This window comes from Calypte anna, chromosome 5 (genome assembly GCF_003957555.1).
Source record: "Calypte anna isolate BGI_N300 chromosome 5, bCalAnn1_v1.p, whole genome shotgun sequence".
NCBI classification, from domain to species: domain Eukaryota; kingdom Metazoa; phylum Chordata; class Aves; order Apodiformes; family Trochilidae; genus Calypte; species Calypte anna.
The window spans coordinates 2,316,829-2,340,474 of record NC_044250.1 but is presented as its reverse complement, the minus strand read 5'-3'; the positions used below and the strand labels follow the sequence as shown (position 1 = coordinate 2,340,474).

Below are 23,646 nucleotides of genomic sequence, written 5' to 3'. Positions count from 1 at the left end.
TTCTTCTGGGGAAGGGTTGAGCTGGGATCTCTGCCATTGAACCAAGCAGCTCATTCACTGCTGGCCCAGGAGGGTGAATCAGAACCATTCTGGTACTGCTGGTGGAGCCTTTTAATTGCAGCTTTGGCAAACATGACTCAAAACAGCTTTGTGACTACTGACAAACTGGAAGACACCCACGTAATACCTTCTGCAATGAAAGTACAAGCCACTTCCTACTGCAATACTTGGGGACAACTGAATTATCTAAGAATAATGTTAATGAGCACATGTCAAAACAGATGGACAGGGATAGTGTAGTTTCTCACTATGCAACATTAGAGATTTCAAGCAAGTATTATTTTCATATTTCAGATGCTTCAGTCAAAAAAAAAAAAAAGTCAACCTTGTTTCTGCCACCAGATAAAAAAACTGCTCTAGGAAGTACTCAATTAGGTCCAGCCTCCAACCACTATCACCAATTAAAATTTTCCCATTCTTAAGATGGCACAGCCAGGAAAGTAAGTAGATTCTTTTTGAAAAAAAAAAACCAAAAATCAAACACTATTGTCTCTTATATTATTCAGCTGTCTGCTAGGTTTGCATTTAAAAAGGAGCTACAGCAAATTATCCTCTGTATGAAGATGACCAAAAGTCAAAAGATTAGGTCAAAAATCTTCCAAGAAGTGTAGAGGTTTTTCCAATGATTCTAGAGCAATGTGGAGTTTTCCCCAATGCATCACCAACCCCTTCTCCCAATGAATGCTATTGCAAGTAATACTGAATATCATTCCAGTGAATTTCCCACTGTTGCAACTTATTTAAGACCCTAAAATAATCACAAAATACAAAGTAATAACAATTATTAAATGAGTCTAAGATATTAACAAGGTTTAATGACCCGGGATTCACTACCAAATGTCAGTATCTAACAAAAAATAACAAAATTCCTTTCTGAGGAAGGAAAGATGAAATGTGCTTGAAGTCTCTTGAGGAGACTTCACCACATCAGCTGTCCAGGTTATCTTTGTGAGGATACTTTACAAGCTCTTTGCTATTCTGTTCCACTCCATTGCCTCAGGGTTCTAAGAAGCCCCATTTTTATACTCAAAGGATCTATGTTGGAATACATCCCAAACTACATTAATGTAACAGATAATCAGACATGTAAGATAAATAAAAGCCAAGTTGCTGAAGCTTAAATGCTGACACTATTCTGCATGTTCATCATCATCCTGGCTCCCAGGTTCTCCACTCAGGATATTGTTCTTTGATTTATTTATCTTTTTAAAAATTGGGAGACATTTCAGATACAAGATATTCTGATGAATTTGATGGGGTTTTTTGTGAAAAAAGTAATAAATCTAAAGGTACAAATGTCCAGCTAAATTAAATTGGCAGGCAGAAAACAAGATAAAGTAATGCTGCTTCTTTAAGACAAATCCATTCACTGAAATTGTTATGCACAATCCACCACCACCTTACAACAAACCACAAGTGAATGATGGAAGCATCAGTATTTCTGGTTTTTAGCAAAAAAGTGAAGGCATCTGCAAAATCTGAAGAATCTTCCCATTGAAGGCATTTTAAGTATTGTTCTAGGAATTACCAAATCCTACAGAAAGTTCTTACAGTCAGCAATACTGAGGGCTGCCTAATGCCTCAGCCATGTGGCTATCAAGTGCTTCCTGAACTGAGTCTCATTACCCATCTACTTCATAATTACATTGCAATTTCTCTAACCTAACTTGGAACCTGCCCTGGTCAGGAGAAAGAAAAAGTAGTGCAGAACTGATCAGTCCAAAATTAACACAAAGATGGTGTCATACAAGTTTAGAAGCTACTGCTTGTAAGTGTTATTTCACAGTTACTCCTAGTGTAAGTGTATACATAATTAGCACTTGCAAGTAATTCCTTTACTAGAGTTTTGGTTTTGGGTTTTTTTTCATTATACACAACTATTTAAAGGACAACATAATCCATTTAAACAGAAACATAATCCTGTATACAGTCTATGTGCAGGACTTGTTCTACACTGACTCCATACACAAACCAAAATACCAAAACTAACATGGCAGAAATGAAGGAAGCATTTGAGTCTGAACAACTATTTCCTTTCATTTCAGTATCTTTACAAAACTATGAAACCATTCACTGTGTACAAATATAAACATGAATAAGATGCTCACCCTATCAGAAACAATTGGTTCATTTTTAGCTAATTTTTTACATCAGATAATTTATAAATACAGAAGGATGAAGGCTTCTTACCTGGAAAGGAACTATGCCCCCTCTCTTAGGCAAAACCTCCAAAACTCACTATGAATTCTTACTCAAACTATGATTTCCATACAAAATTTTTATGCAACATATCCTCACTTTTCTCAATGCCTACTTCTAAGTGTTCTCTTCCAGTGTGACAAAAACCCCAAAAAGAGAAATGGAAGGGAGGTCTTAATCCAAAGCAATTCTTTCAGAGTCCTAAATTTCATGTGAGCTGGCCTAGTTTTCCACATAAATTAAATACTATCAAGTTATAGATTTGCATCACTGAGTTAAATGAGTACAGGCCAACTACACAGATGCTCCTGCATCAAAAGGAATGTCTTTTTTCCATTCAATTTCAGGATATTCCAGTGCAACTTTAATTAACTTGAATTAAAGCATTTAAATTCATTTTAATTAAGCTGTATTATAAATCACTTTCATCAAACTGCTTTTTATTTTAAGGGGAAAAATTCTCTAAGTAAAAAGATCTTTAAAAAGCCTTAAGGTTTTTTCTCAAGGGCCCTTAATGCCTGTCACTGGCCTTCATCCAGTGCCACATACCAAGCTCAGGGAGAGGAGATGGTTTAATGGACATGAACAGACAGTTTCTGTCGTACATTCATAAACTGCAGAGGACCAATCTTGCTTTATCTTCCTCTGACCCATTACTCCCACTAGAGAACTGCTTTAGGCTGATGCTAAGATAGCCTGCATGAGCCAATTTGCCTCTTCCAGGTACGTGGACGAGTATTTTACCTGTTACAAACTGTCTGATTTACATTTATAAAGCATCTACCACTCTTTTGCCTTCCTTATCAAATTTTCACTCTCAGAGCATATTTTGAAAACATTTCAGCTTTTTCCCCATCTTCATTTTTTAAAGAGAAGTTACTTTAAAAAATCTCCCTGAAACAATACTGTTGGCAGTGCTACAGTCACACAGAATCATATTTAACATCTTTGCAAAACCTTGGTGTATACATGTAGAATATATTTTCAGTGTCTGTAAATATTGTGCTTACCAATATCAGCTTCCCTGTGATTCTTGATATATTCAGCAAGCTCAAAATTTCCTGCTATGATAGCCACCTAAAGGATTTTAAAAAAAGTTAAAATTAATATATTGCCACTTCTTATTAAGTAGGAAAATACACGTTACGTTACTGACAAACATCCTACAAATATCTTTTCATTTCACAAAGCAGACTGTTTATTACTTCTACACACAATAAATGAAACAGTGTTGAGAAATGCTATTTCAATCTATTTGCAAGCAGCACTTCCAGTCCCCCAGTTCCCCATTTCCAAACAACGATGGAATCATGGATGTCTCAGGAGACCACTAGAGAAGCTGGGGCTTTTCATGTTGTGGCAGTCAAAACCAGCAGTGAACATTAAACACAACATCCCCAGAGCTCTGGGAGCTATTTGGATGTGTGGAGAATGCTACAGGAGCAGGCTCAGAGAGACAGAGTGAAGATATTATTTCCCTTTAATTGTTCCTGTCTGGATACTTACCTGAATAATGCAAAGAGCTACAATGCAAGTACATGGGATAACCAGAGAAGTATCAAGAACAACAAGTATCCAGGTACCACTGAGACACCAAAAAAGATTAATGTGGGAGGAACTGGAAAAGCTTTTGTATCTGTATAGAATTTGAAGGGTTCTAATAAATATAGTTCTAAAATCAATAGTTTTCATTCACTTCCTGGGCATTGAACACAGATGTGTAACTAATGATCCCAAATTCTCATCTAAATGCACTTAAAAGAGACATTTCTCCACTGAGGACATGAGGAATGTGATTTGGTTATTCTGCTGCTGCCTCCTCCCTTTTCCTCCTTCTCCTCTTGAATATTCAGCAATGGCAGATGACAATTATGACAGATCCTGTTCCCTTAATGGCACAGTGGGTTTCCTGATGCAGGTAAAAGGGATAAGCTGGACTCACCCTTCATATGCAAGGTGTGGGGAAACAAAAGCAAAAAAAAAAAAAAAAAAAAAAAAAAAAAAAAAAAAAAAAAAAAGATTTGAAAAGATCTTATTTTAGGACTCTCCTGGATACAGGGCTACTGTCACTCACAAGAAATGGCTGAAAACTCAGGGACAGTTCTGAGCTGACCAAGAAAGATTGTCTGCTGGGTTTGTACCACTTCACACATCTCAGGGCTGAAGAATAATGCAAAGGAAGACTAAAGTGCTAAAATGGTCTTAGGGGGTGTATAAAGCACAGTTATTGTGAGTAATTTCTCTTCACGTCAGAAGCATAAGACCATAATTTTGCTCTCACCACAGGAAACTGAAGGGACAATTCTATTTACTTGCAAACATAGCAAACTAATATGGAAATCTTCAAAATTTAATCCTCAAAGTCTTGACTATTATGTATTTAAAAGTTTCCAAATCTGCTGTAAATGGTAGACTCAGAGAAGGCTTAAACCAGAAGTTAAGACTGTTATTATCTGTTTCACCTAAAAATAAAATAATTACACATCCTTTCTGGATTCTTCATCAAGTTCCAACTCTCTGCCATGGGCAGGGACACCTCCCACTAGACCAGGCTGCTCTAAGCCCCATCCAACCTGGCCCTGAACACTGCCAGGGAGGGGGCACCCACAGCTTCCCTTTTTCAATTCACAAACTGATTCTTGTTTCATTAAGAATTTCTATCCAACATAAAGACTAAATACAGAAATTACATTTTCATTTCAAGTCTATTTCATGGCAGAAATTCTATTCCACATTTGTGTAGCACCTAGCAGTTCTACTCAGGGTCTGCATACTTGTGTTTTAAAATGATTCTCAGCAGGCAGCCATGAGAATGGTATGTGCAGCATCTTCATTTTTTGTTCCTTACATAATTAACATAATTATTTAATGTAATTATCATATAATATCACCATCCTTACTAGTGATAATCATGTAATTATTTTCTCATTACAATGTTAACAGGAAGGAAATGCTTTGCTTTGGGCACCTCCCAGTTGTGTTATGTCAAACGTTGATGGAGGAAAATGCATTAGTGTTAATCAATAACTCTGGTTCCACTCTATCCCATTTCTGCTTTCAGACCACAGCTGAAAAGACTGTGTTTCTTTTGAAATGTGTCACAAGATTGCCACATGTCATAATACCTGCAAAGATCAGGGAGGTCAGAGACAGAGGTAGATTTGTGCACTGCCACCTGGTCAGGAACAGAGGCAATTATCCATCTGAAAATTGGTATTTTAACCTTAAGTAAGAGCACCTTTATTCCAGGAACTACTCCTGAAATAAAATACTTCTCAGAAGAAATAACATGTCAGATTCTGGCCCCCCAGCCTCCTCTGTACAGGTTCTAAAGCATAACTCAAGTTCCTCCCTGGCAAACAGCACTATGAAAACAACAGCAGAAATGCACAAATGCAGTCCCTCTAACTTCACATTCTGCAGCCTGGCTTGGTTCTGGTTTACAAAAGCAACATTTGTGTGTAGAACAGGGGTTTTCTCTACTTTATAAGTAAGCAACAATCTCTCTCTTCAGCATTATCCCTAATTAGCGTGTAGAATCCAAGCAGGGAATTCACTGATGACAGGCAGCCTGCTAGACAGCAGCCATGTCACTCAAATCAAAGAATTTTTAATACAGAGTAGATTTTTAAACTCTAGTATAAACATGCTGCTCGAGTGATAAACACATTTTATTACTTGAGAATACATATTGCCAGAGAGCTAGGAGACAGCTTGACAGGGAATTGTTCCTGTACTTGCTTCTCAATCAAGCACTAGATTCCTCCAGCTCAAGGTATAATTTCTCTCCATTTATTTTATTTCCATCCGCTCAAAGCAGCATGCAAAATTCCAACAGCAAAAATGAAGGGAAAATATGCTAAGATCTAAAGAAAGCAAGAAAAAGTTAAAAGTACAAATATTTCTTGGCATAACATCAATGTACTTCACTTGAATTTGGTGGGTAAAGAGTGTGGGAGAAAGTGAAGTCAGAGAAAAATCTGTAAGATGTAAAATTACACTCATTCAATTTTTACAGTTGCAAACTGAAAAGCACAGCAACCACAGCCTCTTTTCCACCAAAATGCAGCTTAGAACTAAAGTTAGAGTGTGTTCAAGTTAAACTGTAAGCATTAATACTTTAGGGCAAGGGAATGATCTTCAAAAGGACCAGAGCTTGAAGCAACTGAAGGTGCTGTGAAGTGTCTCCTCCATAAAATAAAAGCTCAATCAGAACCTAATTGAAGTTCTGTATTTCTACTAAATATCTTCATAATTTAGACAAATACATTCATACAGTGTCTGTGCAGAAAATACTCTTCATCATTGACATGCTTTTAGATATTCATATTTTGCTTTGCTGTAGATGTCTAATTGAGAGGTTATGGCAGCAAAGAAGGTTTGGCTTTTTTTTTTTTTCAAACACAAGACATCTCTTCTTGGCAGTGAAAAAGTAGCACAGCCAGCATAACTGCAGTGAAAGGTTTGGGTTTGTTTTTTTTTATAATTCCAGGAGGAACTGGATTCAAGTCATCCAAAGGCATCACATGCATGTCTACAGACATGAAATATTACCAGGAAAGGCTGAAGGTTGTACTTTAAAACTAGAGACTACGTACAGACCTTCTTATGCTGAAGCTTCAGTAATTGGAGCTTTTTAAAAACTGCATACACAGCAGTTTTACCATCACTCAGGTTCTTTCATTCCTGCAGCACATGTCCTTTCATTGCATCCTTTTGCCATACAGGAGAAACTTATCTTAGATCAAAAATTTGCCTGTTGTTAAGTCACATTATTCTGTAAACCTGACAGAACCTGTTTAGGCATCTTTAAAAAAAACAAACAAAAAACTACAGTAAATCACACACCTATAATTTTCACCAAAACCTGTTGGTTTTCTTTTTTTTTTTTGCCCTACTTTTGAAGCTGTATTTACTTTGCATCAGCTCCAGAATAAAAAAGACTGTGCCTGCAGCATCACAGCTCAAGCGTCAACCCAAGCCCAGCTAAAAAGCAGGATCTGGTTCCAGTACAGAGTTTTCAGACCCAAACTGGGATCTTTATCTGCTGCAATGACATTTGGTTGGGATCTCTGGCATCTATCCTACTGTACAACACAGAAGACAGAAATCTCCTTTTCTATTTTTTTTCTCCAATCATCATTACAGGCAATATTACATTGATGGCAGTAACCAAAGTGAATTCTATACCAGCTCCCTCCACTCCAACTTTAAATGACCCCAGCAAGGTGTCAGTAAGGGCATCTAATTATTTTCAAAATCTATTTGATAACATACATAGCTGGTCTGAACAAATACACAGGGTCACAGCAGGGAAGTGAGCAGAGAGTAAAGGCAAGAAGGGAGACCTCCATAGAAGGAGGTATATCAAACAAAAGAATTGAGGGTTAACTGGCTAGACTGGTGCTATCACCTCCTGGTTCCACAATAGTCAGGTCTTCAAAATTTCATCCTAAGAAGAAGTTAATGGAGTCACTGGCACAGGTCAGAGCTGGGAAGCACCAAGGCACAGGGTTAAGGACTCCCTGGGCAAGGCAGCAGTGTGGAGAGGAGAGCTGATTGTCACTATCAGGGGACAGAATGCAGAGTGTCACCAGAAGCTGAGTGTTTATAGAGAGATTTGCTCTGCCACAGAGGAAGCAAAACTTGTTACAGTCACCCCCTCGTCTCACTGTCTGGCAGACAGATGTTTCTTTCAAATGATGCAGTGGTTACAGTGCCTGACTCTGTGCCATGCCAGGCATTGCCAGATGCTCTGCCACCAATGTGGTGAGGGAGGGAAGGAACTGAATTGACACTTGGCCAGTTGCTAGGGATGGTGACTAAGTGACATCCTGGAGTGAAGGAGAAAACTGAATGAAATGGATGTTCCTGGGGTAGGGGGGGGAGCAAGCAGGAGGCAGGGACACCCCCTGATTGCCAGTGGATGAGGAATGATCCTCATAAGAGGGGAGGCACATTTAGAAGGGCTGTTCTTTCTCCTGGCACAGCTTTATTCTCATTTGTTTTTCTGATCTTTACAGTCAGAAATGTTCCCTCTGGATTCAGACAGGTTTTAAGTTGGCTTTCAGAAGTCAGTTCAGAAATTAAACATGAAATTAAACATGTTCAGAATTAAACATAATTCAGAAATTAAACATCAGAAATATAAACAATTAAACATCTGCTTAGTTCTGCTTTCCTGAATCTTGTTCCTCAAAGAAATTCAGTTTAAATAATGTCAAATAAGACTACTTTGTGTAAACAGTGAAACCTGACAGATGTCCAGGTACAGGTGTCAATGTGACAGAGTTTCCTCATGTTTTCAGACTCTGGATCAGACGTAAGTAGCAGCACTGACTCAGCAAAGTCTCTCTGTTAAGCTTCATAAATGCAGTTCTCAAGATATCAATTACTTACATCCAAGTATTTAGATTTTTTTACTGTGATTAATGCAGTGTTTTGTTCCTGTGGGGAAACTGGCAATTATATTTATGCACTTTACCTGTCACAAGCCTTTCACAATTCTTTGGGGTTTTTTGGCACTTGAACTGTATCACAGGTAGAGGCTACATTAAATTAAAGCAAGATCTTTGTAGCCTGTTAGCAAATACAATTTTAGAGCATTATAGTTTAGGCCCCAAAAGGCAAGCATTGAAACTAAATTACATTATTGCTCTTTGGAACAAACTCGTCCATCCAGTAAGAAACAATACAAAAAAAGACAGAAACTGAAGCTGTCCCTTCTTAAATCCATCCAGTGAACTTTGACAAACTCTCTCTGCAGGAGTGAGGAGTGCATCTCTCAGTTCATTTATGTTTCACCCTCAATCAAGGCTGCTGCATTACCTTCTGCACATGCTGAAATTTTAGACATAAAGCTTTCAAATGCTCTAAGTAGAGAGAGCAGAGGAAGCTGTTTGGGCTGCAGAGCTGGAGCTGCAATCCATGGTAAGCAGTTCATGAGAAAACAGCACTCTCTACTTGCTTGTTCTCCCCCTTCTCTTCCAGACAATTTTACTTCCCTGAGGAAAGTACATCTCATGGCTCTTCCCTTCAGGGCAGATGTTTCACCATTCCATTGTCTCTATTCCCAGAAGTGTTTCTTGTATAATGGTCTTTTGAGAAAGCTGGGAACTGGAATGAGTTCAGGGATGGCACTATGCACACTAAAGGACACAGCTCTGTCTTAAGACAAAACATGACTTCCCTCTTGACTTCTCTTGGTCTTAGAGGAAATACAGATGGACACAGGGCACTCCAAGGTTCACTACATGTTCTCATCTTCAGGTGGAACACGAAGGAAGAGATAACACAGCCCTGATGTAACCAAATGACTCTCCAGAAATTGCCTTCCACTTAAGTCATAGACTTAGAAAAACATAAATTACTTATTGTACCACTGAGGACTGTATTATTTTAACAAGAAACACCATTCAAGCAGACACAGAAGTTATGCAATAGGATTCACAACCAGCAGAGACTCCTGAGAAATTAGCACAAGCAAATATAGAGGGAATGGTTGGTATCACTTCCTTAATAAAAAAAGCCACCAGAAAGGTTCTTCCATGCGTCCTAATTAGCATGTGCTTTCTTAATATTAAAAATATAAGAAAAATTCTCATTTTAATAAGGCAAAGCTTCCAGACAAAAATTGTATCAACAATTCTCCCAACAGCTGCAATATCAAGAGGTGATAATCCACCAGCAAGGCAATCTCTAAACCAACCCCCTACAATCACAACCTTTGGAGACCAGAATTAAATATTCTTTAATTGAATACAAAAAGCTAATGATTCTTACTGGGGGGCAATGAAAAGGCAACATAGCTCAACTTCAACATATATCTATCATCTTCTCTTGAAAGACCAGCATAGTTCTATTGCACCCTCTCTCTAATAAAAGGTTTTTTGGAGTCTAAAGCCACTTGGAAGTTTGTCACTGTGCACCATCAACTATGCAGTAGTCACACGAAAGGACATTAGAAAGTTAAACAGAAGTTAAGTGCAAAGACCTGCTCTGCTGCATGCCTGTGCAGCACCCAGCACCATCAGGTTCCATCCTTCATGAACAGTGACACAAAATCAAGCAGCACACTCTGCAGGCTCTCCCCAAAAAACCTTCAATCTGTATGAATTTGTTGCTCTCTTGCATGAGCAGGATGTGGATTTTAAAACTCTCTTGGGTGGTACAGATGGAGTTCAGTTTGGAAAAGCAAGACACAATCTGTGTTCCAAAGTTCTTTTCATAGGTGTGGGAGAAAAATGTACTGAACAAACACTATTGGTTTCTTAGGCAATTCCTGAGAGCTTGTAAAGGAAGGTATGTTTATTTATTCAATAAAAACAAGAACATATCAGGAACTCATTTTCCTTTGGAAATGCATTTTTTTGTAATGCTTTCACAAAATGTGAGGTTTGCCAAGCACTGCTTTGAGCACATATCACAGTATAGATTTCAGGTATTTTCATTTAGAGAAGATATTAGGAATTCAATAAATGCATCAAAATGTTCTTTTTTCTGAACTGAACTCTTTCTTTGTAAACTAAATCCTACACACTTGCAATAACTATATGATCTAAAATAAAACTGCTAAATTATTGTGAATTCTGTGTTTAACTTTCCAAAATCCAAGGGCAAAGCATCATCCCACATTTTGTAGCTGTATTAATTACAGTTGGCTTTTGAACCTTGAGGCTACACGACTGCAAACTAAAACTAGTGGATGCTTTCACATTCACCTCATTATAAAATAAAACCAAATGCTTAATATACAATTAATATCACTAATTCAGCCTCTTTTTTTACCAGCATTCCTGAGTACATAACAATACAGACGACATCAAACATGACCTCAAGAAGATACATTTGTCTACATTATGGAGACACATTTGCACTCCAAAACTATTATTAAAAAGTTATCAGTTCTGAAGTTAAGAAAGGGAAAAGCTTTATATTTGCCAAAATAAAATTCGTTATAAAAAAGGAAAGGCTTTATTTGCTAAAATAAAATTAATTGATAAAATTAATTTTATTAAGTTGAAGCTTAATTATAACATTTTCAAGTCTAAGTAAAACCCAGAAAAATATTAATAAGATATGCACAGAATAAATACAACAGTAAAACATAACTTTCCTAAATTACTCTATAGCTTTGGTATGAAAGACTGTAAGTAAAATAACCACAGTCAGCATTTTTACACATGCTTCTTTCCTGGACATCAACTAATTCTTAACAATTTAAATTATATATTAGAATACACACTTTATATTATGCAATTTGAAAGGAACTATCTTTGTATATTAATATATCTGATGTCCAGTAGATGGCAAAATACCAGCAACTACCACCATTCATCTTCTTGACACTCGCTTAATTTAAACCCCAAACTATAGATTTATTTTTCATTTTCTTTATAGTCTCCATTTCCTATTCCACCAGCTAGCAAGATGAGCTTTACCTTTTGGATGTTTTCTGTATGTTATCTGCTTGAAAGACAATTTCATCTTCATCAGCTCTTGATACAACAAAGCACAATAATGTTACTATCCTTTAAATAGTCCTTTGGAGACAGTTTCTTCACCACTAATTTTTTTTTTTTTTCCCCAAAGCATGCTGCTGCTACTGTTCCCAAATTTGCCAGCACATGTTAGCATACTGTGTACAAAAATCTCTTAGCAACAATATCTTAGTGTCTAACATTTTCCTTCTTCCAACTATGATTCATGGAGCCATCTGTAGTCAGATATTGACATGCAGTATCTTAAAATAGACACCTTACATTTGCTCAACAACTAGTTTTAGCATCTGAAAATATAAATTATGGGAAAGGGCCAATATTTCTTTGAGGCTCTTCATAATTCTCTTGATCATTTTAGCACTGGTTAAACAAAGCCTTGGCACCATCACTTTGCCCTAGTAGTAAGGTCAAAGTATTCATACTTTCCAGGATGCAGCAAAAAGGCAGCTCCACCAGGCTGGGTGCAGCCTCTTATGGAAGCCCTCCAAACAATCTCAATGCTTCCCCTGGTGAGAACCAGCCCACACTGGCTATTTTTTAATTGTAATCAAAGACTAGGTTTCTAAACATCAAGTATTGCTATGTGCAACACCAAGATCTGAGCATTTCTCACACCCTCACAACCCTCAGGAGAAGTATCCTACGATGGGTGGGACAAGGTCAGTGTCTCACCTGAGCAAAGACAAAGAGGAAAATGGGAAAGAAAAATAAGGAGAAAAAAAATTTAAAAATAATTATGCAGCCCTAGCCTCTCAAGCACTGGTTTTGCCTCCCAAAACTCTCAGAAAGTTTTCACTCAGAAAAGAAAGCATCTTGTTTCCAGCTGCAGCTTCACAGCTGAAGACTTTGCTCACCACAAGCTATTTGTTGCAAGGCAGTGTGCAATTTTGTGCAACTTAAAAGAACAGAATTGTGCTAAAAATCAGGAAAACGTCACTAAAAATAATTATGCAGTAGAATACATAAAAAATTTCAGTAGCATGGATCTGAAACAATCCAAAGTGTGAAGAACAAATTTCCACCCAAGTGAAATCAAACAGAATTTTAACAAGGATTTTACCCTAAATATTTTTCAGCAATTAATATTTTAAAAATAAACAAACTCACAGCAATGTGCATCCAACAACGTGTATTTAGCTGACTATTGAAACAAAAAAGTACACTGCAAGCATAACAGTGCTGGCACATTTTCAGTGCTAAAATGCTGGTTTGGCTTGCAAGAGATTTTACAGCCCCTATGGGTCTTCTGAAATACACTCAGAAGCCCTGAAGCAGTGCCAGAGCTGAGGAGCTTAGTGAATTCCAGTCAAAAATCAAATGACCTCCTTTTAGTCTCCATGTCCTGCAGTGCTGTCTTAGCAGGACTCTATACTGGACCAACACTGCCATAAGCAGCTCTGTTCATTTTGCAGTAACCTTACAATGATTTAAAAAGTAGAACCTGAATTTTATTTTATACTGTCCTTTCATAACATACACACAATTGCTTTCTTCAAACTTAACTACTCTGACTTGTGAATAAGCCCTGACTGAATACCTTCAGATTAAACTAAGCCTGCATGGACACCAGGATAAAAAATACAAGTCCTCTCCTCCCAACAAGCCCAGAAATCACTTCTAAATCACCTCAATTTCTTGCCTTTGAAATGCAAACCTAACTCCCATGACAAGAGGATCCCTTGTTATGCAAGAACCAGAAAGTGTTGAACTGAATAAACCTGCCAGTTGATTAAAGTTACCATGAGACATGTCAGAAAGCAAAAAGGGAACACGAAGGCAAATCCATCCCAGGCACAACTTCGCTGCTTCACGACGTTCTTTTATTTCCTCTTGGGTTTTTAAGTGAGAAAGAACTAAGATTTTTAGATTACCTCAGTTTGTACAGGTTGTATAAAGCCTCCTCTGCAGTCACTGTGTGTATTGGATAATTTAATGTTTACCTCTATTTTAAAAGAAATTTTTTTTTAAATCACATCTTCTTTCTGCTTCTCTGCTGTAATGCCACCCAGCAAATCATTCTCAAGGAAGATTTGGTTTTCTGCATTTGCATTTTAATAATTAATAAAGGGGGAGGAAAGTGTGATCCTCACACATTAAGAATTACAGGCTCATTCCACAGGAAAATCTAGCTCCAGCTGGAAAGAGCCATCAAAAGCCAGTTATTACATAATCCTTATTACTGCTACATGGGCGAGCAGCAATTTCAAAGGAGTATTTACTAAGAGCAGCAAAAGCCAGGTTGCAGCAGCAGATGAATTAGATAAGACACAGCCACTAATAAAATTGACTGAATTTTCTCCCCACCTCCCAGTACGATGCTAAATCAAACAGCCACAAAATGCAACCTTCCTCAGCCAACCTCTTTTAGGAACAGATTGGGAAAGTGTGCTGTTTGCCACGTTTTGCTTTTCTTGAAATTGCACTAAGTGATGGGTTACACAGAAAAGTCAGTTCAAGTGTGTAAAGGTCTGGTCTGCTGGAGGGTCAAAATTTTCACCTCTGAAGGCAGTCCTGCCCCATGGAAAAGCCAAAATGTGCTCATTAGCTGCTTCTTCCCCAAACATTTCCAGAAAAATGCCTTCCTACTCACAGCAGGCAGTTGATACTGCCCACTGTTTCACAGGAAAAAAAAAAAAGAACTGTTCAAGGGATTCAGTTCTGCAAACACTTAATAACACAGCACTGCTTAAACCTCTACCCCAAATGGCTGGAAATGCTTTTTGAAAGCCCATGGGCTAAAACTCATTGGGTAATGAAATACTATGATTATTTTACCTAATACATTTGGTGGATCCGTTCCAAACGCTGTGGGTTAAAATGATAAAACCTTTGGAAACAGCAGGCTAGAAAAAGTCAATGCCAAGAACAAACTGATGAAGACAGACATGGGGTGGCAGCATCTGCCAACTGCTCGTCACAAAAGTTCTCTGCAAATGGCAATGGCAAGAAGATGCTAAGTCTGTCCTGGAGGCACAGATCCTCCATTTCTATAAGCAACAAGAACTCACTCAGATGCTGCCAGAAATTAACACTGAATAGCCTGTAAAGTCATGCAAAAGCAAGAGATCATGTCATCACCTGTCCATCATAACTCTGATCATTAATCTGTAGTTGCAGGGCTAAGTTCCCCCAAGTCCCACTCACAGATTGTGTGCAGCACTGCAGAGTTACAAAAATTTGATTGTTGCCTCAAATTCTATTCTAAGTTCATAGAATCATCAAATGGTTTGGGTTAGAAGGGACCTTTAATGGTCATCTAATGCAGCATCTCTACAGTCACATATTTAACTAAGTTTGCTCAGAGCCCTGTCCAACCTTACCTTGAATGTTTTCAGGGATGGGGCATCTCCCACCTCCCTGGGCAGCCTGGGCCAGTGTTACACCACCCTCATCATAAAAAATTTCTTCCTGAATCTACTCTGAAGTTGTGACAATCCATCTGGCTACAAGCAAACAGATGAACACAGGAAAACAGAGAGATGTGGGCATCCTGGTCATCCTGCAGAGGCAGCCCCAGCACAAAGGGTGCATTTCAGTTTCTTTGATATTTCTGGTTGATCAAAGTTGTCTGATTCAGGCACTAAAGCTATTACACTCACATAATAGTGGCATACAAAAGGTAATAAGGTATTACATTTTAGACAGAGACTGAATGGTATTAGGATCTCAGAATAACACGGTTCAACAATAAGAAAAATTTAAATGTAGCAGATTACAGCAAGCCTGCTTATCTGTGGCTTGTGAAACAAATCTCCCATAAGGTTTAACCTTCTTATACCACACACAGAGGTACAGGAATCAAGAATTCATAAAAGAACATCATCTCTCATCTCTCCCACAGTGCAGAGTTTGATACACTACACTCTTCTGCAAGAATAGTGAGAAAAAACCAACCAGTTTACTGTCACTCTCCTAGATGTTTACATGCTGCCTATCATTTCCATTTCAATATATGTAAAAGCCTGGCAACAATGCAATGCAAATAAATGGGCATTTTCTATTCATCTTCTTCACTTAGCTCCCCTGTAGGACTAATGTGGTTCTCTGACATCTTAGACACACATTTATCCACCCTAAATTTGCTTTAAGCCAATAAAAATAAAAGAACCTCTACCGACAGACACAACAATGAAATAAAAGTATTTCAAACAACAAGATTTACACAACATGCTTTATATAGCCACAGAAAAAAAAACCCCACACAGTTCTCACAGCTGACCTAAGAAAAAGACATGCTATGTGTGACTGCTCAGTTATGATCAGGCTATTTAAGAACTTACCCTTGCTGCCTTCTCTTCAAGGGTTTAGTATAAATAAAATCACAGGAGCAATATTCAATCTTGCTCTCAAAATCCTGTGATTAAATTAAGATTATACAGATTTCCACTGCCTCTTGGAACTTCACCCACAACATCTAATTGCATCTGAACTGCAGATGAGCCTTTCTTACTTTGAGGCAAGAACTGGTAGTGACCCTTACAATTTAGTTTGCTTAATATGTTCCCTTTTATAACCTAGTTTCAGTTGCTTCTGAGCTTTTGGAAGTCTATCCATTTACTGGAAAAACAGACAGATTGGCTCTTAGGTACCTCAGAGACAACAGTTTTTCCCAGGGAAATTCTGCTGTGTGTGAGAACACCTGAGGCACTTTGGCTGGACACCTCTGTCTGAGCAAGAACAGAGAGTACAAACTGGGGGAAAAAAGGGTCTTGGATCATCTGCATGGAGCACAGTTCCAAAAATGGTCTCCTGGACACTCCTCCGTAAGTTTACAGTCACATAACTGTGCAGAAAAAACAGCTTTTTTTAAAAAGACACATTCTGCAGTAAATATTTTTAGTACCTCCAAGTGTGGAGATATTTTGCCTTTCTCAATAAAAGAGAATCCTATCATTTAATTTTTACTGGAGTACTTCTATTTATCTGCTTTTCAGAAAAATTACAGGGTTAAGACAAAGGTTAGGAGTGATCAGCCAGCACTGTGCAAACCATCACTGGGTCGAGATGCATTAATTTAAACCCCATTCTAGATCCATATGGATTTTTCTGCTCCTGCATCTCTTGCTACATCCAGCTCTCATCAAGCCAAGTGAGAGCATTAAAGAGCCCCTTAGGCTGAGGTCCAAATTTTCAAAAGTAGCTACAGTATCTGCAGAAGTAGTTGAGGAAGCAGCATCTTTGCCATCTTGTGTTTTCAGCAACAGAATTGCACTCTGGTTTGTTATCTTCTCATCATCAAGTGAACCAAATATAGACCTTTGGTAATTGTGCCAGTGAGGAGAAGCATCTGCCTAACAAGTCCTTAGGAAGGAATTTTGTACATTTTTAAATTATATTTATTCTAGTACTTAAATCTTTTCCTCATCTAAGTATCACAAAGATACCTGTATTTGAGTCAGACTACAAAAAAAAAAAAAAAAGGTTTACACTGCCATGTTATTAAGATGCAGAACCCCAACAGCATGCAGGGCAATTAAAGAAAACAAAAGCAAACCAAGCAACATAACACAACAGGGGAGATGGGACCAGGAGAGGTGGGTCAACAGAGTTTTTCCATTATAAGCAAAACAACACATGTTCTCCTTCACCCATACTCCAAAATATCTGAATCATTTTCTTGTTCTGAACAGTGCTGCCTAAGACACCAGGCACGGGGAATTTCAGTTCAGATTATTCAAATCTGGCAAAAATATGAGACATTGAAAATAGATGTGCTACCAACATACTGAGAGAAAGGGTTCTACCTGCAGTGTGCCTGGAGGATTGCAGCTTCTCCTGCCGTCTATGTGGCATGAGGACACTCAGAACCATGAGGATTTGGGAAGACAATGGTCAATAAGAAGATACATCTGAGAGGGAAATTATTCTCACATACAGCTCAGCCATTAAAAGTGTCCCTAAATGCCACCTCAGAATAGTTTTTCTGTATACTGAACACCTATGTTTCAAAGCCACTCATTATTAGCTCTATTAGCTCTAAGCTTAGACATGCTTTATAGCCTGTATTAAAACAAATTAATTATTCATATCGAGCTTCTGCTCACAAAATGAAAAAGGAAATACATGATAAACAAGGTTTATATTCATTTTAACTTACACAACAGGATTGCAACAGCTTGAGGACACTATTTTTCCGAACTAGTGGATTACTATTTGCCAGATAGGTAAGAAATCATTTTACACTGATCTAGGAACACATAAAATGGGTGGAAAACTAAGTAGCTATGGACACTCACCAGATATCATGGCTTTTCTCATAAGTCTCTCCCCTTCATTCTCCTTCCTTTCCCTTTCTGGGGGGTTAACAGAGAGCATCTGTCATTTGTTTAATTGCCAGCCCAGCATTAAACATTGACAATACAGAAAAGGCAAAGAGTAGAAGCCAGACCCCAGGCAAAGATGTACACAGGGTGGGTGGGATACCTGAATTAAGAGGCACAGAGTTCAGCCCAGGTTAGTTTTCCTTCCCTATGATCCAGTAAACCCATTCTTGTTTTAATAAGTGACTTGCTAAGAAGTGAACACGTGCACATCTGGGGTTTGGGGTTTTTTTGCTGGTATAATTACACCACATTCATTGGATGATAATGCAAGCTACAAACTCTGCTGCTCATTTTCTTCAAAATAAAGGTTTGGCAAGCCTTGAAAGCAGCACACAAATTTCTCCATGTCTGAATACTTCTGTTTTACAGAACAGCACAGTTCACATCATCAGTTTTCTAAGCAGCAATTCAAAAGAATCCTTTACATTTCTGAGAGATCATCATAATGAAGGTTACTCAAAGGAATAGATGCTGCAGCTACAACCATTCTTATTATGTACATATGAGATGCTTCGATGTTCCTTGCTACTAATTACATAAGTAAACATTTTTAGTATGCAAAATCCTATTAACTCAAGGGGATTCTGCATAATTTTATAACAGCTCCACTTGTGGTGTCTGATCGATTGGGTCAGCAACAGACAGATGGCAAAGAATTAATTCTAATGCTGCTTTATTACAGTGCTGGCATCAGAGTTTTCTCTCCTCACTGCACTTGGAAAAAACAGAACTTCTCCTACATTCCCTACACCTAAAAGTAACGTGCTATAGGGAAAGAAGTTGGAAAGGGATTTCCTTTTCTTGTTTACTTGAGTTTAGACAGGATAAAACAAAGCCAACCTCATTGTCAGTCCTTCTGTCCATGCTACCTGAAGAGTGATCAAAAGCCCAAGCAGGAGAAGTGTAAAATATGATAGATGGTAACAAATGGGATTTTATTCCCTAGAGACAGATCATCACTCACTGGCCAGTAAGTGCACTTCCACAGCTCTGTGTCTTAAAATTACTTCTTCTGTCTCTTGAACTCACTGAATATTCCTGTCTAGTCACATTTCACTTCTTGGAACCCTAAAACCACCAGCATTAGCTTTTACAAAAACATTTCTTTGCTGCCTTTTTCCCCTGAATTTTTATGTTCCCAAAGCATGAAAAAGGATGGTGCAGTGGGCAGCACAAAGAGAAAGGAAAACTATCTTATTTGCCATTTACCCTCCTCATGTAAAATCCTAAAACAAAAATAGAAGTTAATCTCCAAGACAAAAAGTAAAAAAATCACCTCATCCCTCAAAGTAAAGAGGTGACACTGGAACCAGTCCCTTCAATAATTAGGGTTTCCTCTTATCCCATTTTTTAATCATTCCCTAATTTTAAGGTGCAGTAATAAGTACTATCTAGTGCTTACTATACATTTAGATGGCAAACTATTAAAGACTCAAAGAATTGTGCCCATAATCAAATTATTAACGTATTGCTTCCCCAATTTTGGGAAAAGTGTTCTCAAAATAAACAGTGATCTGGCTGGGATTTGCAGGCAAAACTTCTACGCTCTTGCAATACAAAATTTATTTCCAGAAAACCTTCAAAATATGGAGATAACTGAACTGGTACAGAAATATTTGGCTGAGTTTTGTTTTGTTTTAAACCTGAAACTCAGAGGCATTATCTACAGGTAAACTTTGATAAGCCAACTCAGAGACCCACATAGACATAGTTAATATTTCAATATTTCAAAGCAATGAGAGGAAAAACCAGAACTTCTCCTACATTCCCTACACCTAAAAGTAGGGAACTCTTCCATGAAATCTAATGCAGTGTTTTGCAATGTGAGTCAAGGATGTAATGGGAAAGATACAACAAGCAAAGGTAAATCAGGATTTACCTCAGAAAAGTCTACTTGGTTTGGGGAAATTATCCCCTTATGTTTCACAACAGGATAGCTCCTTAAAGGGACTGTGCCATAATTCTTCCAGAAACACTATATTCTGCTCCTTTTTCTTCAATATTATAGCTTTCATCCCCATTTCTCACCTGTCAGTTTGCATTATGAATGTTTATCCAAAGTCCAGGCTAATTAAGACTGCCTCAGAAATAAGAGCTTAAGGTTCTCAGGCATTATCTGACAACCCTTTGGACAAACATTCTCCTTCCATTTGGATTTTTAATGAAGTTTTCTGCAAGTGTTTTAGTGTAAGAAAATACTGAAAAAAACAGCTAGTAAATTTTGACTAATCCAAAGAAAGATTCCATTTTCTTTTGGAGACACAAACGGCAGCTTGAAGTGTTACCACTGATGATCAATCCCATCTTTATGACAGAGTCCAGCTCTTTGGCCTCAAATCCAAGGAAGAGCTGCTTTCTGGCTATGTCAATAGGGGCCAAGCAAAGCTAAAGCTGCTTTTGGATCTACCTTATACAAACTCCTGGATCTCTCTTGCATGGGACTAGAGGTAACCAGAGAACATAGACTGCAGGACACCAATGATTTCATGTTTTGTCATCAAGAGCTCATATAATCCTCAAGTCCATTGACAGTGCAACCAGATATTTAAGACAGGGAATGCTTTTCTCTCATTACTAATTATTCCAGGACATCTTCACTTGTTACACAAGAAAAAAACCACTTTTAAAAATGAGAATTATCTCACTCTACAGCTCCTTTCAGCCTTGTGCAGTGTAACTTCTCCACAAAACCAAGTTTACATAGATTTTCTTGCAAATATTTCTGGGGGAACAGAGGGAAGGGATTATTTCTTTTTTACCTGAAATGGAGACTGGCTGTTGTAATTCTTAATCTCCTTGTTGGCTCCCCGGAACAGCAGCACTCTTGCACAGCTCTCCTGAAAAAGGTAGGAGAGACAACTTGTTAATCAGGGTCTTTAGTTTTTAAGAAGATTATTATGGCTATGAGTTGTGTTGCTGTTCAGTACATATCTCCTTAGATGAAAAGGGAACAAAATAAATAAATAATGTGACAAATGAAGTTATTAAAATAGTACTTCAAATATGACAAGCCTTTAGGTGCTCTGGAGTGTGTTAAACAATATGCAAGTGTAAAAACTGGAGAGGTAAATGTCTCATTAAATTTTTAGGAAACTGTACTGTGGAAATTCCACACTTGGCAAATGAGATGTTGCAGAAAATGTGCTAGTTCAAGATGAAATTTAACTTTCTTATGTTTTTTGCCTCTTTTGTAGGGAAAAAAAAGTACTGTTCACAGTAAGCAGTACCTGGGATGAATTATATCTTTCCCTACTGGTAAAAATTAAATAAAGCCCTTTTATCACTTCCATGGACTTATTTTGGTTGTTTATTTTTTCAACCTATCTTCACTTTAAACATTTAATGTATGATTCTTTCTTTTTAATATATCTGAAACACTTTGGTCTGGCTGCACACATTCCACTGACCAGTTTTACCTTCTATATTTTACTCTAGAAAATACTAACAGTTACAGAGCAAACCAAATTCAGCCCTTTCTACCAAGAGGAAAGTGAGGCTTCAGACCCAATGATCTGAGGAATTCTGCAAATGAAATCCTTACAAAACATTTTTTCAGACAGATTCAGTATAGTGCTTAGGTTCCCACTCTACAACCATAACTATTCTGTGATATTCTACTACAAATTCTCTGTGGTTCTGGCATGGTTCTCAGACTTTTGAATCATCCATGCATAGATTGTATTTCCCTTTTGTCATTTGAGTGTTCATCTAAGGACCTTATGTAAATCAGCCCACATTTCCAAATATTTTTTCATGTTTCCTCATCCTAAGTATTTCTATTAATTTTGTTGTGCTTTGCAGAGTTCCTGTCATGTTGTGTTACAGAGTTTTAACTAATGAGGTATTTCAATGTGCTACTTTTCCCTTTAATAGTAAATCTGAAGCCAGAAAAAAATAATCACATAATTCAGCTATTTTAGTGACAGAAATTTAGCTTGTTTGCTAGATTCTGAGTCACAAGTGAATGTGCAGAAAGTATGATTGAAAATCATTTTCATCATTGTGTTTCTTAATTTCTCACAATGGATTCTTGATTTCAAGAAGTCTCCTCTAGCACAGGGTTCTCCTAGAGGTGCCTGAGGAGCAGGCTATCTTATCCTTGCCCCAAAATCCAGTACTCCAAAAAAGAAATCCTTTTGTTCCCACGCTTCCTATTAAGCATAAGAGATTGAAACAACAGAATGAATCAGATCTCAAGACAGTCTGTTAGCAATCATCTCATACATGGCAATTTTTTAAAATATAATTGAGACATTCTCATTTGCTTGCACTGCAATGAGCACATCAGGTGTCTTCTCTGGATCTCTAAACATAGAAAGATCAAGAGTAATGCATAGAATGTCAAAATGTTTTTCTTCTGTGTTCTGTAGTAGCAACCATGAAAAAGAAGTAAGATGAAGACCTCCAGATTAAAAAAAAATATATATATACTTTTTTTTTCAGGGTTACTTCTCCAAAAATTCCTTTTTGACTGACTCCCAAATGATTCCAGGTTTGCACAGTGTGTTACATTCCCCAAATAACAACCACTGCACTATTCCAGCAGGTGCTGCTTAATAAACACATTGGAAACATTAGTAGAAACCTTCAGCATTAAAATTCTCCCTTTTGATTAAGAACTTATATCCTTAAGTAATAATATTAAGAAACACTATATTTACTGGCTGATTATTCATTTGGTTAACAGAAAAAATAATAATTCAAAATCAAAAGAATTACACATTTTAAACCAACATAATTTACAAATTTAACTAAGCTGTTTGCAGTGTAACAGAAACATGCAAAGTGATTTATTTATTAAACTCCCATTTGCACATATTTTATCTCTGTCAACCTAATAACTTCTGATAGTGAGCTCAGTATTGTTCACTCATTACATCTTCCATAAACTGAATATGCAGTCACTTTTTAGAATTCATAAGATTAAAAATAAATTCAGAGAAGCGTGGGCTTGGCAGCAGATTGAATTTAATTTGTTGTCTGAGAGCTAATTACCTGATTTAATTGTACAATATTTTTCAGATGGAATCTAATCCACTGACTGAAAGGCAGCACACTGCACACCCCAGAGCTGGTATTTGTACAATACAGGGGCATAAGATCTGTCTGGACTTCATTGAGGTGTGGGATAGCCACAAAATAACTTTAGGAAGCAAAATTTACTCATTCAGATCAGAATTAGCTGACACTCAGGAAAACAGAACTACCAACTTCACGAAGTAGCCCAACAAAATTCCCCAAGGAAGACTGGAAGGGAAAATCAAGTGGGTAATGAACTCCACCTACAGGAATCAAGAGGTAAAAAGGACTCTGCTGCTCTTGCCATCCTCTCCATCTAGAAAAGGCCAACACATTTCCTTGCACACTACCTAATAATAACTTTCAATAAAAGGAAAAAAAATCAGTATAGGTTATAGTTCACAGCACCCTGAGGAAACCTTTTTATTTTTATATATATCCAATAAAGGAAAACAGCAGCATGACAGCACAGTGCCCAGATGTTAAACTTCCATTTACAAAGCCAAGCTTACTGGCTATGAAAATATTTGCAAATTGGTAGATGC

At 37.6% G+C, this 23,646-nt stretch overlaps 1 protein-coding gene across 2 annotated transcripts in view; it reads right to left on the bottom strand.

The window, feature by feature from the left end:
- SHANK2 (SH3 and multiple ankyrin repeat domains 2) overlaps window positions 1–23,646 on the bottom strand; it is a 243,806-nt gene that overhangs the window by 207,310 nt on the left and 12,850 nt on the right. For both annotated transcript variants that reach the window (XM_030451306.1, XM_030451304.1), the window contains 2 exons: window positions 20,842–20,919; window positions 3,270–3,336 (listed from right to left, as the gene is read on the bottom strand). In XM_030451306.1, the coding sequence (XP_030307166.1) occupies window positions 3,270–3,336; window positions 20,842–20,919 (145 nt within the window). The remainder of the gene's footprint in view (window positions 1–3,269; window positions 3,337–20,841; window positions 20,920–23,646) is intronic.